Below are 14,635 nucleotides of genomic sequence, written 5' to 3' on the forward strand. Positions count from 1 at the left end.
AGAGACCAAGCCAAGTTTAAGATCAGGAGTGGAAGTTTACTCAAGAGCTCTAGAGCAAGAAAGAAAGGACAGTTCACTTGGAAGAGACCCAAGCGAGTACTTTGGAGGTCAAGTGCCCGTTTAACCTTAATCCTAGGACTTTATATGCTGGCCCACTTCTGGCGTCCTGCACCCCTCTTCCTTTATTCTTCCTTAAGGGTGAGCTCCCCACATGTGCAGTGCCTTCCTCACACTTGGGAGGTGAGCACGCACAGTGTGTTTAGAAACCTGTATGCTCACCTGAGGCTTTCTTCCCTTTTCAGTGGCATGGCCCCGGAAGGTCATACTCTGCCATTTTGTCTCTTGATGCACATGCTTGAGCTCACTTGCCTAATTCCTGAGATTTTATTGGAAGCTGATGACCAATTTCAAATGTTTTTATCTGTTTGGGAAATTGCCTCTCCCTGGTGCCTGCGGTGAATTATCACTTTAGTGTGACAACTGTGCAGCATCAGGAAATTGCCTCTCCCGGGCACTGGCTGCCAATGATCATTTTTAGAGAGGCAGTGTAATAACTGCCAAATCATCGCCTGATGGTTGCCTGACATTCCTGGTAGGTGGGGGTTACCTTCTCCTGCCCTACTCATGCCTGATTACCTGTAAAACAAAGTGCTGCAAAGGATAATGGTAAGTTTCTTTAAACTTACCTGGAAGCAATGTTACATATTCACAAAAGAACAAAATGGTGATGACAAATTTGTTAAAATGTGGTTGACATTAGATTAAAATGCACTTGAGGGTACAACCACTTTGAGGTTCTGGTTTATCAAGGACTTGTTATGGACTAGGCCAGTGGTATCTGCTGCAGACACAAAGATAAATAAGAATCTGGGCCAGACTTGGTGGCTCATGCCTGTAATCCCAGCACTTTGGGAGGCCAAGGCAGGTGGATCAGTTGAGGTCAGGAGTTCAAGACCAGCCTGGCCAACATGGTGAAACCCCATTTCTACTAAAAATACAAAAATTAGGTCTGGTGGCATGCACCTATAATCCCAGCTACTCGGGAGGCTGATGCATGAGAATCGCTTGAACTGAGGAGGCAGAGATTGCAGTGAGCTGAGATCACACCATTGCATCCCAGCCTGGGCGACAGAACAAGACTCTATGTCAAAAAAAAAAAAAAAAAGATCTGTCCCTATGCTCCAGGAGACTCACAGAAGATGCTACAGAAGTCAGCATTTGTATTACTGGGAGACCCTGGAATAGTCAATAGCACAACTATAACAATGAAAACCTGAGTTCAGATCCCAGCTCTGCCACTTACCTTAGGCAATTTGGTACTTCTCCTTGTCTCAGATAATTCTTTAAAATGGGAATAATAATACCCAACTCATAGAATTGGAGAGTTAAATAATAGTCACCAGTGATAGTCACAGTTCCTCAGAGCTCTAGGACTTTAGGAAGACTCATATATGGGGGTATAACAAAAGATGCTGGGAGAAGGTGAGAGGAAGAAAAAATAAATAAAAAACAAGATGTTGGAAGCAGAGACTACTAAAAAAAATGTTTGAAAAGCAGAGATTTAAGCAATGTGATTAATACAGTCCTTGGCACATACGAAGTGTTACAAAATGGTTACTATTTTCATTACCACAAAGATGCACCTAATGCAGGGAGTTCAGAGAAGGCATTCCAGGAAAGTTAAATCCTGAAGTATAATCTGAAGAATGAAAAGGAGCAGGGGAAGAGAAAAGAGAAAGTGACACCTGTAGAAGGTGCAAAAAGGACTAAAGATGAAGAAGCAGAGAGGACAGTAAAAGCAATTAAACAAAGAAAGGAGTCTTTTCAGTCTCCTATACTAATCAGAGATCAAAAAGTTATCACTATTAGGTGTGGTGGCTCACATCTGTAATCCCAGCACTTTGGGAGGTCAAGGCAGGCTGACTGCTTGAGCCCAGGAGTTCGAGGCCAGCCTGGGCAACACAGTGAAACCCCATCTCTACAAAAAATACAAAAATTAGCCAGGCATGGTGGCATGTGGCCTATAGTCCCAGCTACTTGGAAGACTGAGGAGGGAGGATGGCTTGAACCCAGGAAGTCAAGGCTGCAGCGAGCCAAGATCGCACCACTGCACTCCAGCCTGAGCAACAGAGCAAGACCTTGTCTCAAAACACCAAGTTATCACTGACATCAAAGAGATATTCATGCCTAGAAGGACATAGACTTCAGCCAGAAAGTTGACTAAGACACTCCACCAAGCTGGGTCATCCTTAGTTAATATGCTGATGTTTTCCCATTGAGAATCCATATTGTTTGCTCTTTTCCTGCCAAGACCAGGACATTAAAAAGGCTATGCTGACAAAAACCATGGTCAGTCCATCAATGTGTTAACAGGTGAGAGCGCTGGACCAACAGAAAGTAGACTCTTTTTTTTAAATCATCCTGAAACATAAGCTTTGTAATCATTCAAAGCCATGAGCCTCTTGGCCCAGAATAAAGGCCAGTACTGATCTAAAGAAATTTGGTGTACAAATGCACATTTAGTGCAGCCATCATTTTACATTTTGCTTATAAAAGCTTTGATTAGCATTGCTTCTACATTCCAAATTCAAGCACTGTAGCTAACCTAATTTGGGCTTTAAGCATCAGCATGAAGACATCTGTACTTCTTAGTAAATCATTATCATTAGTCCTACTTAGATGAAAAGCTACTTTACTTGGAACACTGCCTGTAGTTCATTGCCCTTCATATAAGAACAGGAAGATTCTTCTCAACTTCAAACTCCTAGAATATATCAGTTTGCCTTTGGATTCCTAATCAAATCAACTTTGCTACCAAAAATGTGTAAAATATTTATAGCCTACTAATGAGGATAATTTAGGATTAAAATGTCCTCTCTTCAAAATGGTAACTACATTTGACGTTTTCCTTCCATCCTTTATAATACTAAAATTCTATATCCAGAATTAATTAGTATAAGCCTTTTAACTTATACTTAGAAGAAAAAATAAGTGCTCCTTATAACATACAACTCCACAAAACTTCAGCCTAAATTATAAAAATAATGAGGTAAACTTGTAAAATAATATTTTTGTTGTGATTTCTTATTCTAAAATACAGCAAGCTTCAATAGCTGAGTTTTAACCAGAACTCTAAAACATTGGGCATATTTCCTTCTAAATATACAGTTAACTGATATATTTGTACCAAGGCCTAGTACAACTGCATTCACATTTCTCATAAAAGAATTTTAAATCTATTTCAACAGGGAATGCTCTCATATAAAAGTATAAAAGCCGTCTTCAAACTGGAACATACAGGCCTTGGGGATACATACCCTGTTCTAAGGGACAGGAAGGCTTGGACAGTTTCAAAAGAAGCCATTTTCAGATCATCAACTTCCTAAAGGAGAACACCTCCAGTGGGGCATCTCCTTTCACACGGCCCTTCACTAACTTTACAAATGACAAGCAAGCCTCCCACACATCTAGAATCCTATTATGGCACAATGTGCCAGGGTGTAGAAATCTCCAGAACATCAAACAAGGGCAGTTCAACACCTCAGTGTCTTGGCTGAGAAAGTGAAGTCGGCCAGGAACAGTGGCTCACGCCTGTAATCCCAGCACTTGGGGAGGCCGAGGTGGGCAGATCACTTGAGGTCAGGAGTTTGAGACCAGCCTGGCCAACATGGTGAAACCCCATCTCTATTAAAAATATAAAAATTAGCCAGGCATGGTGGCACATGCCTGTAATCCTAGCTACTCAGGAGGGTGAGGCAGGAGAATCGCTCGAACCTGGGAGGCAGAGGTCACAGAGAGCTGATATCGCACTACTGCACTCCAGCCTGGGAGACAAAGCGAGATTCCATCTCAAAAAAAAAAAAAAAAAAAAAAAAAAAAGGCCAACCCTGCCTTTTGTAATTGAGATGGTTTCACATCGTTTGCTTTCAACAAAATCAAAAATGGACTTAAATGGTGCTTACCTAATAGATAATTAAAATAATGCTTGATGAAAGATCTGTATGTGATCTGGGGCTATAAATCAGGAGTCTGAAGAATCAGTAAAACAACTGTAACACAATTCTCTTTGGGACAGGATCTCACTGTTTCCCAGGCTGATGGAGTGGTGCAATCTCAGCTCACTGTAATCTCCACGTCCCAGGCTCAAGCAATCCTCCTACCTCAGCCTCCTGAGTAGCTGGGACTACAGACATGCACCACCATGCCCAGCTAACTTTTTGAATTTTTTTGTAGAGACAGGGTTTTCCCATGTTGCCCAGGCTGGTCTAGCACTCCTGAGCTCAAGTGATCGCCTGCCTTGGCTTCCCAAAGTGCTGGGATTACAGGCATGAGCCACCACGACCAGTTCATCTTCTTATCTGTATGAATAGCACTGGCATCTATAAAGACAGAATCATCACACAAAAACCGGACAGAATTGATGCTCAACTCTGCCTCATCTAGTAGTAAGTAATATTTATTCAGGGAAACATGTATTAGTTTTAAAAGAAAAATAACTAGTTTTGTTTGTTTGTTTGTTTTGCTTTTTTGAGACAGAGTCTCTCGCTCTGTCACCCAGGCTGGAGTGCAGTGGCGTGATCTCAGCTCACTACAACCTCCACCTCCCTGGTTCAAGCAATTCTCTGCCTCAGCCTCCTGAGTGGCTGGGATTCTGGGATTACAGGTGCCCAACACCATGCTTGGCTAATTTTTTTGTATTTTTTAGTAGAGATGGGGTTTCACCGTCTTGGCCAGGCTGGTCTTGAACTACTGACCTCGTGATCCACCCATCTCGGCCTCGCAAAGTGCTGGGATTACAGGCGTGAGCCACCGTGCCCAGCCAAAAAAGAATTAGTTTTAAAAGAAAAATCATTAAGAAAAAAATTTATAGTAAATGTTGACTAGTTACTTTTAACAAACATTTATAAAACTGTGTATCACTTTGGTTCTGATAATAATGGTAATGAAAAAGTGACCTGAAAGGACTTTTTGGATTGTCCAATACTATACTCTCTTCTCACATGTGACTATGAACTCTTGAAATGTGGCTAGTCTCAACTGAAATGTGATGTAACTGTAAAGTAACCAATTTTAAAGACCTGTAAAAAAATGAGAATGTAAAATATCTCATAATTTCTATTTTGATTACATATTGAAATAATATTTTGAATGTATCAGGTTCAATGTATTATTCAAATCAATCTCACCTGTTTCTTTCTACCCTTTAAATGTAAGGACTTAAATATTTAAGGGTATATATGTACTTCACATTACATTTCTACCAGAAAGAATTGCCTTGGAACCTTATATTCTACTGACATCAAAAAATTATTTTAAATGTACATGTTTCTGTTGCAGAGAAGTATGACAAGGATATCTATATAAGACTCTGAAGTATAAAGGTAAATAACACAAAAAAACCTATCCGGCTTATGAGCATTCATATCATCTGACAGATCTGTATTTGCAAAATGTTGAAGTTTTATTTCCAATCACCTGCTAGAATTAAGTTGCTGAAAAAAATGTTATTTATACTGACTTCCTCTGCAAAAATTTCCATTATTCTCCATATTGTCCTAGTTTTCAAGCTTCCCCAGTTTGCAAACTCAATCTTATGTTTCTCCCCACATATACTTTCAAAATTCTCTGTAACATACGGATATTAAAAAGTTGTCAAATATTGAACGAAAAGCACACTACCTGGACAAGCACACTGCAGCAGAGCTATTGATTTGCCTCCAGGAGCAGCACACAGATCCAGAACCTTCTCCCCATCCCTTAATTCCAGAGCCAATACTGGGAGAAGGGAAGCAGCATTTAGGAGATAATATTTTTTCAGGTTTCCAATTTGGTGTCTTTCTGAAGGGATTCGGCCCGGAGTTCTGCTAAGGTAGCACTTCATTGATTTAGGATAGTTGGGTAAAGATCCCTGAAAGAGTGTGTGATAACCCTTCAAATGTAACTCCTTTTCCAGTTCAAAAGGATAATTGAATCGGTTAAGCAGGACAGCATATTGCCAGCATGATGGAGATGTCAGTATCTTCCTAGAAATAGAAAAAGAGAAAATAAGAGAATATTAATATTATACACACCAATACAATTTTATATTATGAATCAGGTGAATATGGTCCTAGTTTTATACTTCACTTACCTGTGATTTTAAGAGACAGGATCAGTATTCCTGACTCTTCCTTCTGCCTCATGAGGATCTGATACGACGGAATCCAGCACTGTTATGATCCTGTCTTTATTTTAGAAATTGGTATTTTGTTCATTGTGGCTTTTCAAAAACTAATTGTGATCATTGAAATATTATATTATTGAGGCAAGATAATAGAGTCTGGAGACAGGGAACCTAAAGTCATTTCACACTGAATTCCTAGAACTAAATTGAAAGGAAAACCCTAACTTTCCATGCCTAAGTAACAAAAGAACCAGGGGCTACTCCCTTTGCAAACCCTCACATTTTCTGCATGGCAAATGGGAAATTGAAAGTACCTCTAATTTGTTGCTTTTTGCAACCAATCACATGCTTGAATAGAAGTACAACTTGGTAACTTCACTTCAGTCTCTGACTGGTTGCTGTCCACAACCAATCAGATATTTGCACAGGAGTGTAACCTTTGTAATCTCACTGCGGCCTCTGTTTGGCTGCTTTCCGCAACCAATCAGACGGATTGCGGGCCACTACATCATTTTCATGAGGTGAGCACCACGTGGCCAATGGAAAACCTCTAGTGGGTATTCAGACCCAAGAATATTCTGTATCTGTGGCCCTTGTGGCACTGCTGTAGCCATCCTCACACTGCGGAGTGTACTTTCACTTTCAATACATCTCTTTGTTGCAGCATTCTTTCCTTGCTTGGCTGTGTGTTTTGTCCGATTCTTTGTTCAAAACTCCAAGAACCTGGACAACTTGCAGTCAAGACCCTCTACCAGTAACATTATGATTACTGAGTTTTTTGAGGTTTAAATTCTGCACCAGAGAGGTATGCCTCAGCTTACACTCAGCTTAGTCCCTCCCTGTAGAACATCTTAAAAAACAAAAAACAAAAAGGCGGCCTGCCTTTAAATACCTCTAAATCTGTCCAAATGAATCTTTGTCCATCACTCTGCACAAGGAAGTGTTTTTCTTAGTGACAATATTCAATTTCTTAGAGACTATTAATATTAGAGGGAAAAGTACTACCATAAAAGGGTATTAGAGGGAATGAGTGTTTTCCTCTGATGAAGATAAAAGGTATGGGAAACTAAGGACAGTGAACTCTATACTAATAGAGTTAATGAGGCAATGAGTGGCTCAGATGATAAAAAACCAAGGATGATTTAAAAACCACTTATGGATTGATGGTGCAGGCTTTCCCCCAGCAGCTTTACCTTGCTAAATTTGTATTCGGTCCAAGAGTTCCATCTCTTGACAATCACAAACTCATATCAACTGACAGATGATCCAGCAGGAAATATTTAATTTATTTACTAGCTGACCTTTCTAGCTGAGTTATTTGGGAGCCTCATTAACTATGGTCAATTAAATAAATTCCAGCTGCTTCACACCCTGGAGCTGCCTATGTGAGGAATGGCTGGATTGAAATGTAACACCTGCGACTGGAAGCGTGCCACGTGAATTTCAATTTAGGGCTAATATATGAAACTGCTTTCTCCTTTCACTGCCTCTTACTATGGATGGTGTGTCACGGGAGCCTGGCAAATCTGTTTCAGCTATTTTGGAGGATGACAACCTCTTTCCTTAAGAAAGAGGTTCGCAAACTTCAGTGTGCATCAAGGGTCTCTAAAACACACTGCAGGGACCCAGCCAGAGTTTCTGATTCAGGAGGTCTGAAAGAGAGCCTGAAATTTGTATCTCTAGCAAGTTTTCAGGTGATGCTGATGCTGCTGATCCCCAGGACCACACTTTGGGGGAGACCGCTTTAAGACTGACCCCAAAGGGAAATCTGCAAATGCCACTATTGTAAGTCCTATGGCAGTTCATCCTAATCTTACCCTGCAAACAGGCTGAAAAATCTATCCAGTGTTGAGTCACGTGTAACAACAAAATGATCAGGAACACAATGACACAGACAGGAGTGGCTTGACTTGCATCGTGTGCCTACCCCTTAGCGAAAAAGGAGTAGAACACTTCCAATTAGTTAACATCAGACAACACAAATCTTTATTCATTCTTTTTTTCTTCAGAATTTTCGAAGCTATCTTGAATGTCTATTCTTTCAGATGAACTTTGGAATAAAAGTTCAGTTAAAAATAATTTATAAAATATTTGTGTATGTAGACAGGTAGAGATATAGTAACCTTGCCTAGGATTATATTAAACGCTTTAAACTTGGATATATTTCACATCTGTATTGCAGTCCATTTTTCCAATCCTGATCACATGTTTCTCCGTTTATTCACATTTTCTTTCCTATCTCTTAGAAAGGTTATTAATCCTGCATATTTCCTTTTAAGCTTATTGTTTAAGAGGATTATTAATTTAGGAACATTAGCTTTTGTATATTATCCAATATGTTAAATTTTGAAGGATGAGAAGAAATTATCTGTAGGAAGAAATGAGAAAGCAAGTTTGAGGACAAAGCTAACACCACATGTACAAGCACACAGGTATGAGAAAGAACAGAGCATTTTAAAAAACAGTAGTCTGGTATGGATCATGGCAGAAGATTACCAAGTATAATGTGATAAGGTTTTAGAATTTTATTTTCTAAGTGATGAGAAGCCATTAAAAAACTTAAGGGGGAGAGAGCCCCAATCAGATTTAAAGACATGTACTGAGGATTGCTGACAAGATGGCCCATTAGGAACAGCTCCGGTCTGCAGCTCCCAGCAAGATCAACGCGGAAGGCGGGTGATTTCTGCATTTCCAACTGAGGTACCTGGTTCATCTCACTGGGACTGGTTGGACAGTGGGTGCAGCCCACACAAAGGGTGAGCTGAAGCAGGGTGGAGCATCGCCTCACTAGGGAAGGGAAAGGGGTTGGGAAATTTTCTCCCCTACCCAAGGGAAGCCGTGAGGGACTAAGCCTGAGGAACCATGCACTCTGGTCCAGATACCATGCTTTTCCCATGGTCTCTGCAACCTGCAGGCCAGGAGATTCCCTTCAGTGCCTACCCCACCAGGGCCCTGGGTTTCCAGCACAAAATTGGGCGGATGTTTGGGCAGACACCGAACTAGCTGCAGGAGTTTTCTTTTCCATACCCCAGTGGCATGTGGAACGCCAGCGAGACAGAACCATCCACTCCCCTGGAAAGGGGTGCTGAAGCCAGGGAGCCAAGGGGTCTGGCTCGGTGGGTCCCGCCCTCATGAAGCCTAGCAAACTCAGATCCACCGGCTTGAAATTCTCACTGCCAGCACAGCAGCCGTCTGAGATCAACCTGGGATGCTGGAGCGTGGTAAAGGGAGGAGCGTCTGCCATTACTAAGGCTTGAGTAGGAGGTTTTACCCTCACAGTGTAATCAAAGCCACTAGGAAGTTCAAACTGGGCAGAGCCCACTGCAGCTCACCAAGGCTGCTGTGGCCAGACTGGCAGATTGTTGCTTTCTGGGCAGGGCATCTCTGAAAAGAAGGCAGCAACCTCAGTAAGGGACTGATAGATAAAATCCCCTCTCCCTGGGACAGAGCACCTGCTGGGAGGGGCAGCTGCGGGCGCAGCTTCAGCGACTTAAACATCACTGCCTGATGGCTCTGAAGACTGCAGCGGATGTCCCAGCACAACGTTCAAGCTCTGCTAAGGGTCAGACGGCCTCCTCAGTGGGTTCCCTGACCCCCGTGTATCCCGACTGGGAGACACCTCCCAGTAGGGGCTGACAGACACCTCATACAGGAGAGCTCTGGCTGGCATCTGGCAGGTGCCCCTCTGGGACAAAACGTTCAGAGGACAGAACAGGCAACAATCTTTGCTGTTCTGCAGCCTCCACTGGGATACCCAGGCAAACAGGGTCTGGAGTGGACCTCCAGCAAACTCCAGCAGACCTGCAGCAGAGGGGCCCGACTGTTAGAAGGAAAACGAACAAACAGAAAGGAATAGCACGTTCACTCAAAGACCCCGGCCGAAAGTCACCAACATCAAAGACCAAAGGTAGATAAATCCACAAAGATGGGGAGAAACCAGTGCAAAAAGGCTGAAAATTCCAAAAACCAGAACGCCTCTTCTCCTCCAAAGGATCACAACTCCTCATAGGCAGGGAACAAAACTGGAGAATGAGTTTGACGAACTGACAGAAGTAGGCTTCAGAAGGTGGGTAATAACAAACTCCTCTGACCTAAAGGAGCATATTCTAACCCAATGCAAGGAAGCTAAGAACCTCGAAAAAAGGTTAGACGAATTGCTAAGTAGAATAACAAGTTTAGAGAAGAACATAAATGACCTGATGGAGCTGAAAAACACAGCACAACAACTTCGTGAAGCATACGCAAGTATCAATAGCTGAATCGACCAAGCAGGAGAAAAGATGTAAGAGACTGAAGATCAACTTAATGAAATAAAGCGAGGAGACAAGTTTAGAGAAAAAAGAATAAAAAGGAAGGAACAGAGCCTCCAAGAAATATGGGACTATGTGAAAAGACCAAATCTACATTTGATTGGTATACCTGAAAGTGACGGGGAGAATGGAACCAAGTTGGAAAACATCCTTCAGGATATTATCCAGGAGAACTTCCCCAACCTAGCAAGGCAGGCCAATATTCAAATTCAGGAAATACAGAGAACACCACAAAGATACTTCTTGAGAAGAGCAACCCCAAGACACATAATCATCAGATTGAAATGAAGGAAAAAATGCTAAGGGCAGCCAGAGAGAAAGGTCAGGTTACCCACAAAGGGTAGCCCATCAGGCTAAGAGCATCTCTTGGGAGAAACTCTACAAGCCAGAGGAGAATGGGGGCCAATGTTCAACATTCTTAAAGAATTTTCAACCTAGAATTTCACATCCAGCCAAACTAAGCTTCACAAGCAAAGGAGAAATAAAATCCATTACAGGCAAGTAAATGCTGAGAGATTTTGTTACCACCAGGCCTGCCTTACAAGAGCTCCTGAAAGAAGCACTAAACATGGAAAGAAACAACCAGTATCAGCCACTGGAAAAACATACCAAATTGTAAAGACCATCAACACTATGAAGAAACTGCATGAATTAACGGACAAAATAACCAGCTAGCATCATAGTGACAGGATCAAACTGACACATAACAATGTGTCAACCTTAAATGTAAATAGGTTAAATGCACCAATTAAAAGACACAGACTGGCAAACTGGATAAAGAGTCAAGACCCATCAGTGTGCTATATTCAGGAGACCCATCTCATGTGCAAAGACACACATAGGCTCAAAATAAAGGGATGGAGGAATATTTACCCAGCAAATAGAAAACAAAAATAAGCAGGAGTTCCAATCCAAATTTCTAATAAAACAGACTTTAAACCAACAAAGATCAAAAGAGACAAAGAAGGCCATTACATAACGGTAAAGGGATCAATGCAACAAGAAGAGCTAACTATCCTAAATATATACACACCCAACACAGGCACACCCAGATTCACAAAGCAAGTTCTTAGAGACCTACAAAGAGACTTAGATTCCCACACAATAATAGTGGGAGACTTTAACACCCCGCTGTCAATATTAGACAGATCAGTGAGACAGAAAATTAACAAGGATATTCAGGACTTGAACTCAGTTCTGGACCAAGCCGAACTAATAGACATCTACAGAACTCTCTACCCTAAATCAACAGAATATAGATTCTTCTCAGCACCTCATCACACTTATTCTAAAATTGACCACATAGTAGGAAGTAAAACACTCCTCAGCAAATGCAAAAGAATGGAAATCATAACAAACAGTCTCTCAGAACACAGTGCAATCAAATTAGAACTCAGGATTAAGAAACTCATTCAAAACCGTTCAACTACATGGAAACTGAACAACCCGCTCCTGAATGACTACTGGGTAAATAACGAAATGAAGGCAGAAATAAAGATGTTCCTTGAAACCAATGAGAACAAAGACACAATGTACCAGAATCTCTGGGACACATTTAAAGCAGTGTGTAGAAGGAGATTTATAGCACTAAATGCCCACAAGAGAAAGCAGGAAAGATCTAAAATTGACAACCTAACATCAAAATTAAAAGAACCAGAGAAGCAAGAGCAAACAAATTCAAAAGCTAGCAGAAGGCAAGAAATCACTAAGATCAGAGCAGAGCTTAAGGTGATAGAGACCGGAAAATCTCTTCAAAAAAATCAGTGAATCCAGGAGCTGGTTTTTGAAAAGATCAACAAAATAGACCGCTAGCCAGACTAACAAAGAAGAAAAGAGAGAAGAATTAAATAGATGTAATAAAAAATGATATAGGGGATATCACCACTGATCCCACAGAAATACAAACTACCATCAGAGAATACTATAAACACCTCTATACAAATAAAATAGAAAATCTAGAAGAAATGGATAAATTCCTGGAGACATACACCCTCCCAAGTCAAAACCAGGAAGAAGTCGAATCCCTGAATAGACCAATAACAAGTTCTGAAACAGAGGCAGTAATTAATAGCCTACCAACCAAAAAATGTCCAAGACCAGACGAATTCACAGCCAAATTCTACCAGATGTACAAAGAGGAGCTAGTACCATTCCTTCTGAAATTATTCCAAACAATAGAAAAAGAGGGAATCTTCCCTAACTCATTTTATGAGTATCATCTTGATACAAAAACCTGGCAGAGACGCAACCAAAAAATAAAATTTCAGGCCAATATCCCTGATGAACATCAATGTGAAAATCCTCAATAAAATACTGGTAAACCAAATCCAGCAGCACATCAAAAAGCTTATCCACCACGAAGTCGGCTTCATACCTGGAATGCAAGACTGGTTCAACATACGCAAATCAATCCAGCCTGCAGCCTCCCTGCCCCTCCCACAATGCTCGACTCCAGGATTCCCCTGGCTCACTTGCTCTCCATGGCAGACAAGGAAGCAGCCTTCGACAATGCAGTGGAAGAACGAGTGATCCACAAGGAGTACAAAATATGGAAAAAGAACACCCCTTTTCTTTATGATTTGGTGATGACGCAGGCTTTGGAGTGGCCCAGCCTAACTGCCCAGTGGCTTCCAGGTGTAACCAGACCAGAAGGGAAAGATTTCAGCATTCATCAACTTGTCCTGGGGACGCTCACATCGGATGTACAAAACCATCTTGTTATAGTCAGTGTGCAACTCCCTAATGATGATGCTCAGTGTGATGCATCATACTATGACAGTGAGAAAAGAGAATTTGGAGGTTTTCATTCAGTTAGTGGAAAAATTGAAATAGAAATCAAGATCAACCATGAAGGAGAAGTAAACAGGGCCCATTATGTGCCCCAGAATCCTTGTATCATCACAACAAAGACTCCTTCCAGTGATGTTCTTGTCTTCGACTATACAAAACATCCTTCTAAACCAGATCTTTCTGGAGAGTGCAACCCAGACTTGCGTCTCCGTGGACATCAGAAGGAAGGCTATGGGATTTCTTGGAACCCAAATCTCAGTGGGCACTTACTTGGTGCTTCTGATGATCACACCATCTGCCTGTGGGACATCAGTGCTGTTCCAAAGGAGGGAAAAGTGGTGGATGTGAAGACCATCTTTACAGGGCATACAGCAGTAGTAGAAGATGTTTCCTGGCATCTGCTCCATGAGTCTCTGTTTGTGTCAGTTGCTGATGATCAGAAACTTATGATTTGGGATACTCGTTCAAACAATACTTCCAAACCAAGACACTCAGCTGACGCTCACACTGCTGAAGTGAACTGCCTTTCAATCCTTATACTGAGTTCATTCTTGCCACAGGATCAGCTGATAAGACTGTTGCCTTGTGGGATCTGAAAAATCTGAAACTTATGTCACATTTCTTTGAGTCACGTAAGGATGAAATATTCCAGGTTCAGTGGTCACCTCACAATGAGGCTATTTTGGCTTCTAGTGGTACTGATCACAGAATGAATGTCTGGGATTTAAGTAAAATTGGAGAGGAACAATCCCCAGATGATGCAGAAGATGGGCCACCAGCGTTGTTGTTTATTCATGGTGGTCACACTGCCAAGATATCTGATTTCTCCTGGAATCCCAATGAATCTTGGGTGATTTGTTCTGTATCAGAAGATAATATCCTGCAAGTGTGGCAAATGTCAGAGAATATTTAAAATGACAAAGACCCTGAAGGAAATGTGGATCCAGAAAGCAAGAGTCCTAGGTATGTCTTTACTTCTTGTGACTTTAGACTCCCCTTTTTTTTCTTTTCAACCTGAGAGTGATTTAATGCTGGTTTTGAGACAGACTTTGTTCAGGTATCTCTCTATATAATAGGTACCACCAATAATGCTATTAGCCCAAACAGTGAGTGTTTTCTAAATATTAATGGGGTGGGGGGCTTGGTTCAGCAAGGCCACAGACCTAATGTTGAAATTTTCTTCAGGAATTTTCTAGTAACAAACCTTGATCTAAACTAGCTACAGAAATGAAAATATTATGTGTGATTATTTTTCTCCTTATGCTATATCGCCAAATTTTTCAGACTCATTTAAGTAGAGGCTAGAGTGAGTAAGACACAGAGCCAAATGAGGTAGGTGTCTGAGCCATGAAGTATAAATACTGAAAGAGGT

General features: G+C 41.4%; 1 protein-coding gene across 21 annotated transcripts in view; it reads right to left on the reverse strand.

The window, feature by feature from the left end:
• Positions 1 to 14,635, reverse strand: part of NSUN3 (NOP2/Sun RNA methyltransferase 3) — a 221,289-nt gene that overhangs the window by 195,016 nt on the left and 11,638 nt on the right. For 11 of the 21 annotated variants that reach the window (XR_012431763.1, XR_012431765.1, XR_012431764.1 and 8 more), the window contains exon 3: positions 5,680 to 6,023. Coding sequence is in view for 11 of the 21 variants with exons in the window: in XM_074033647.1 (XP_073889748.1) it covers positions 5,680 to 6,023 (344 nt within the window). In the remaining 10 variants the exon portion in view is untranslated. Of the gene's footprint in view, positions 1 to 5,679; positions 6,024 to 13,533; positions 14,144 to 14,635 lie in introns of all 21 variants that reach the window. The other 10 variants (XR_012431762.1, XR_012431761.1, XR_006695951.3 and 7 more) reach the window with 1 other exon arrangement.

This window comes from Macaca fascicularis, chromosome 2 (genome assembly GCF_037993035.2).
Source record: "Macaca fascicularis isolate 582-1 chromosome 2, T2T-MFA8v1.1".
NCBI lineage: Eukaryota > Metazoa > Chordata > Mammalia > Primates > Cercopithecidae > Macaca > Macaca fascicularis.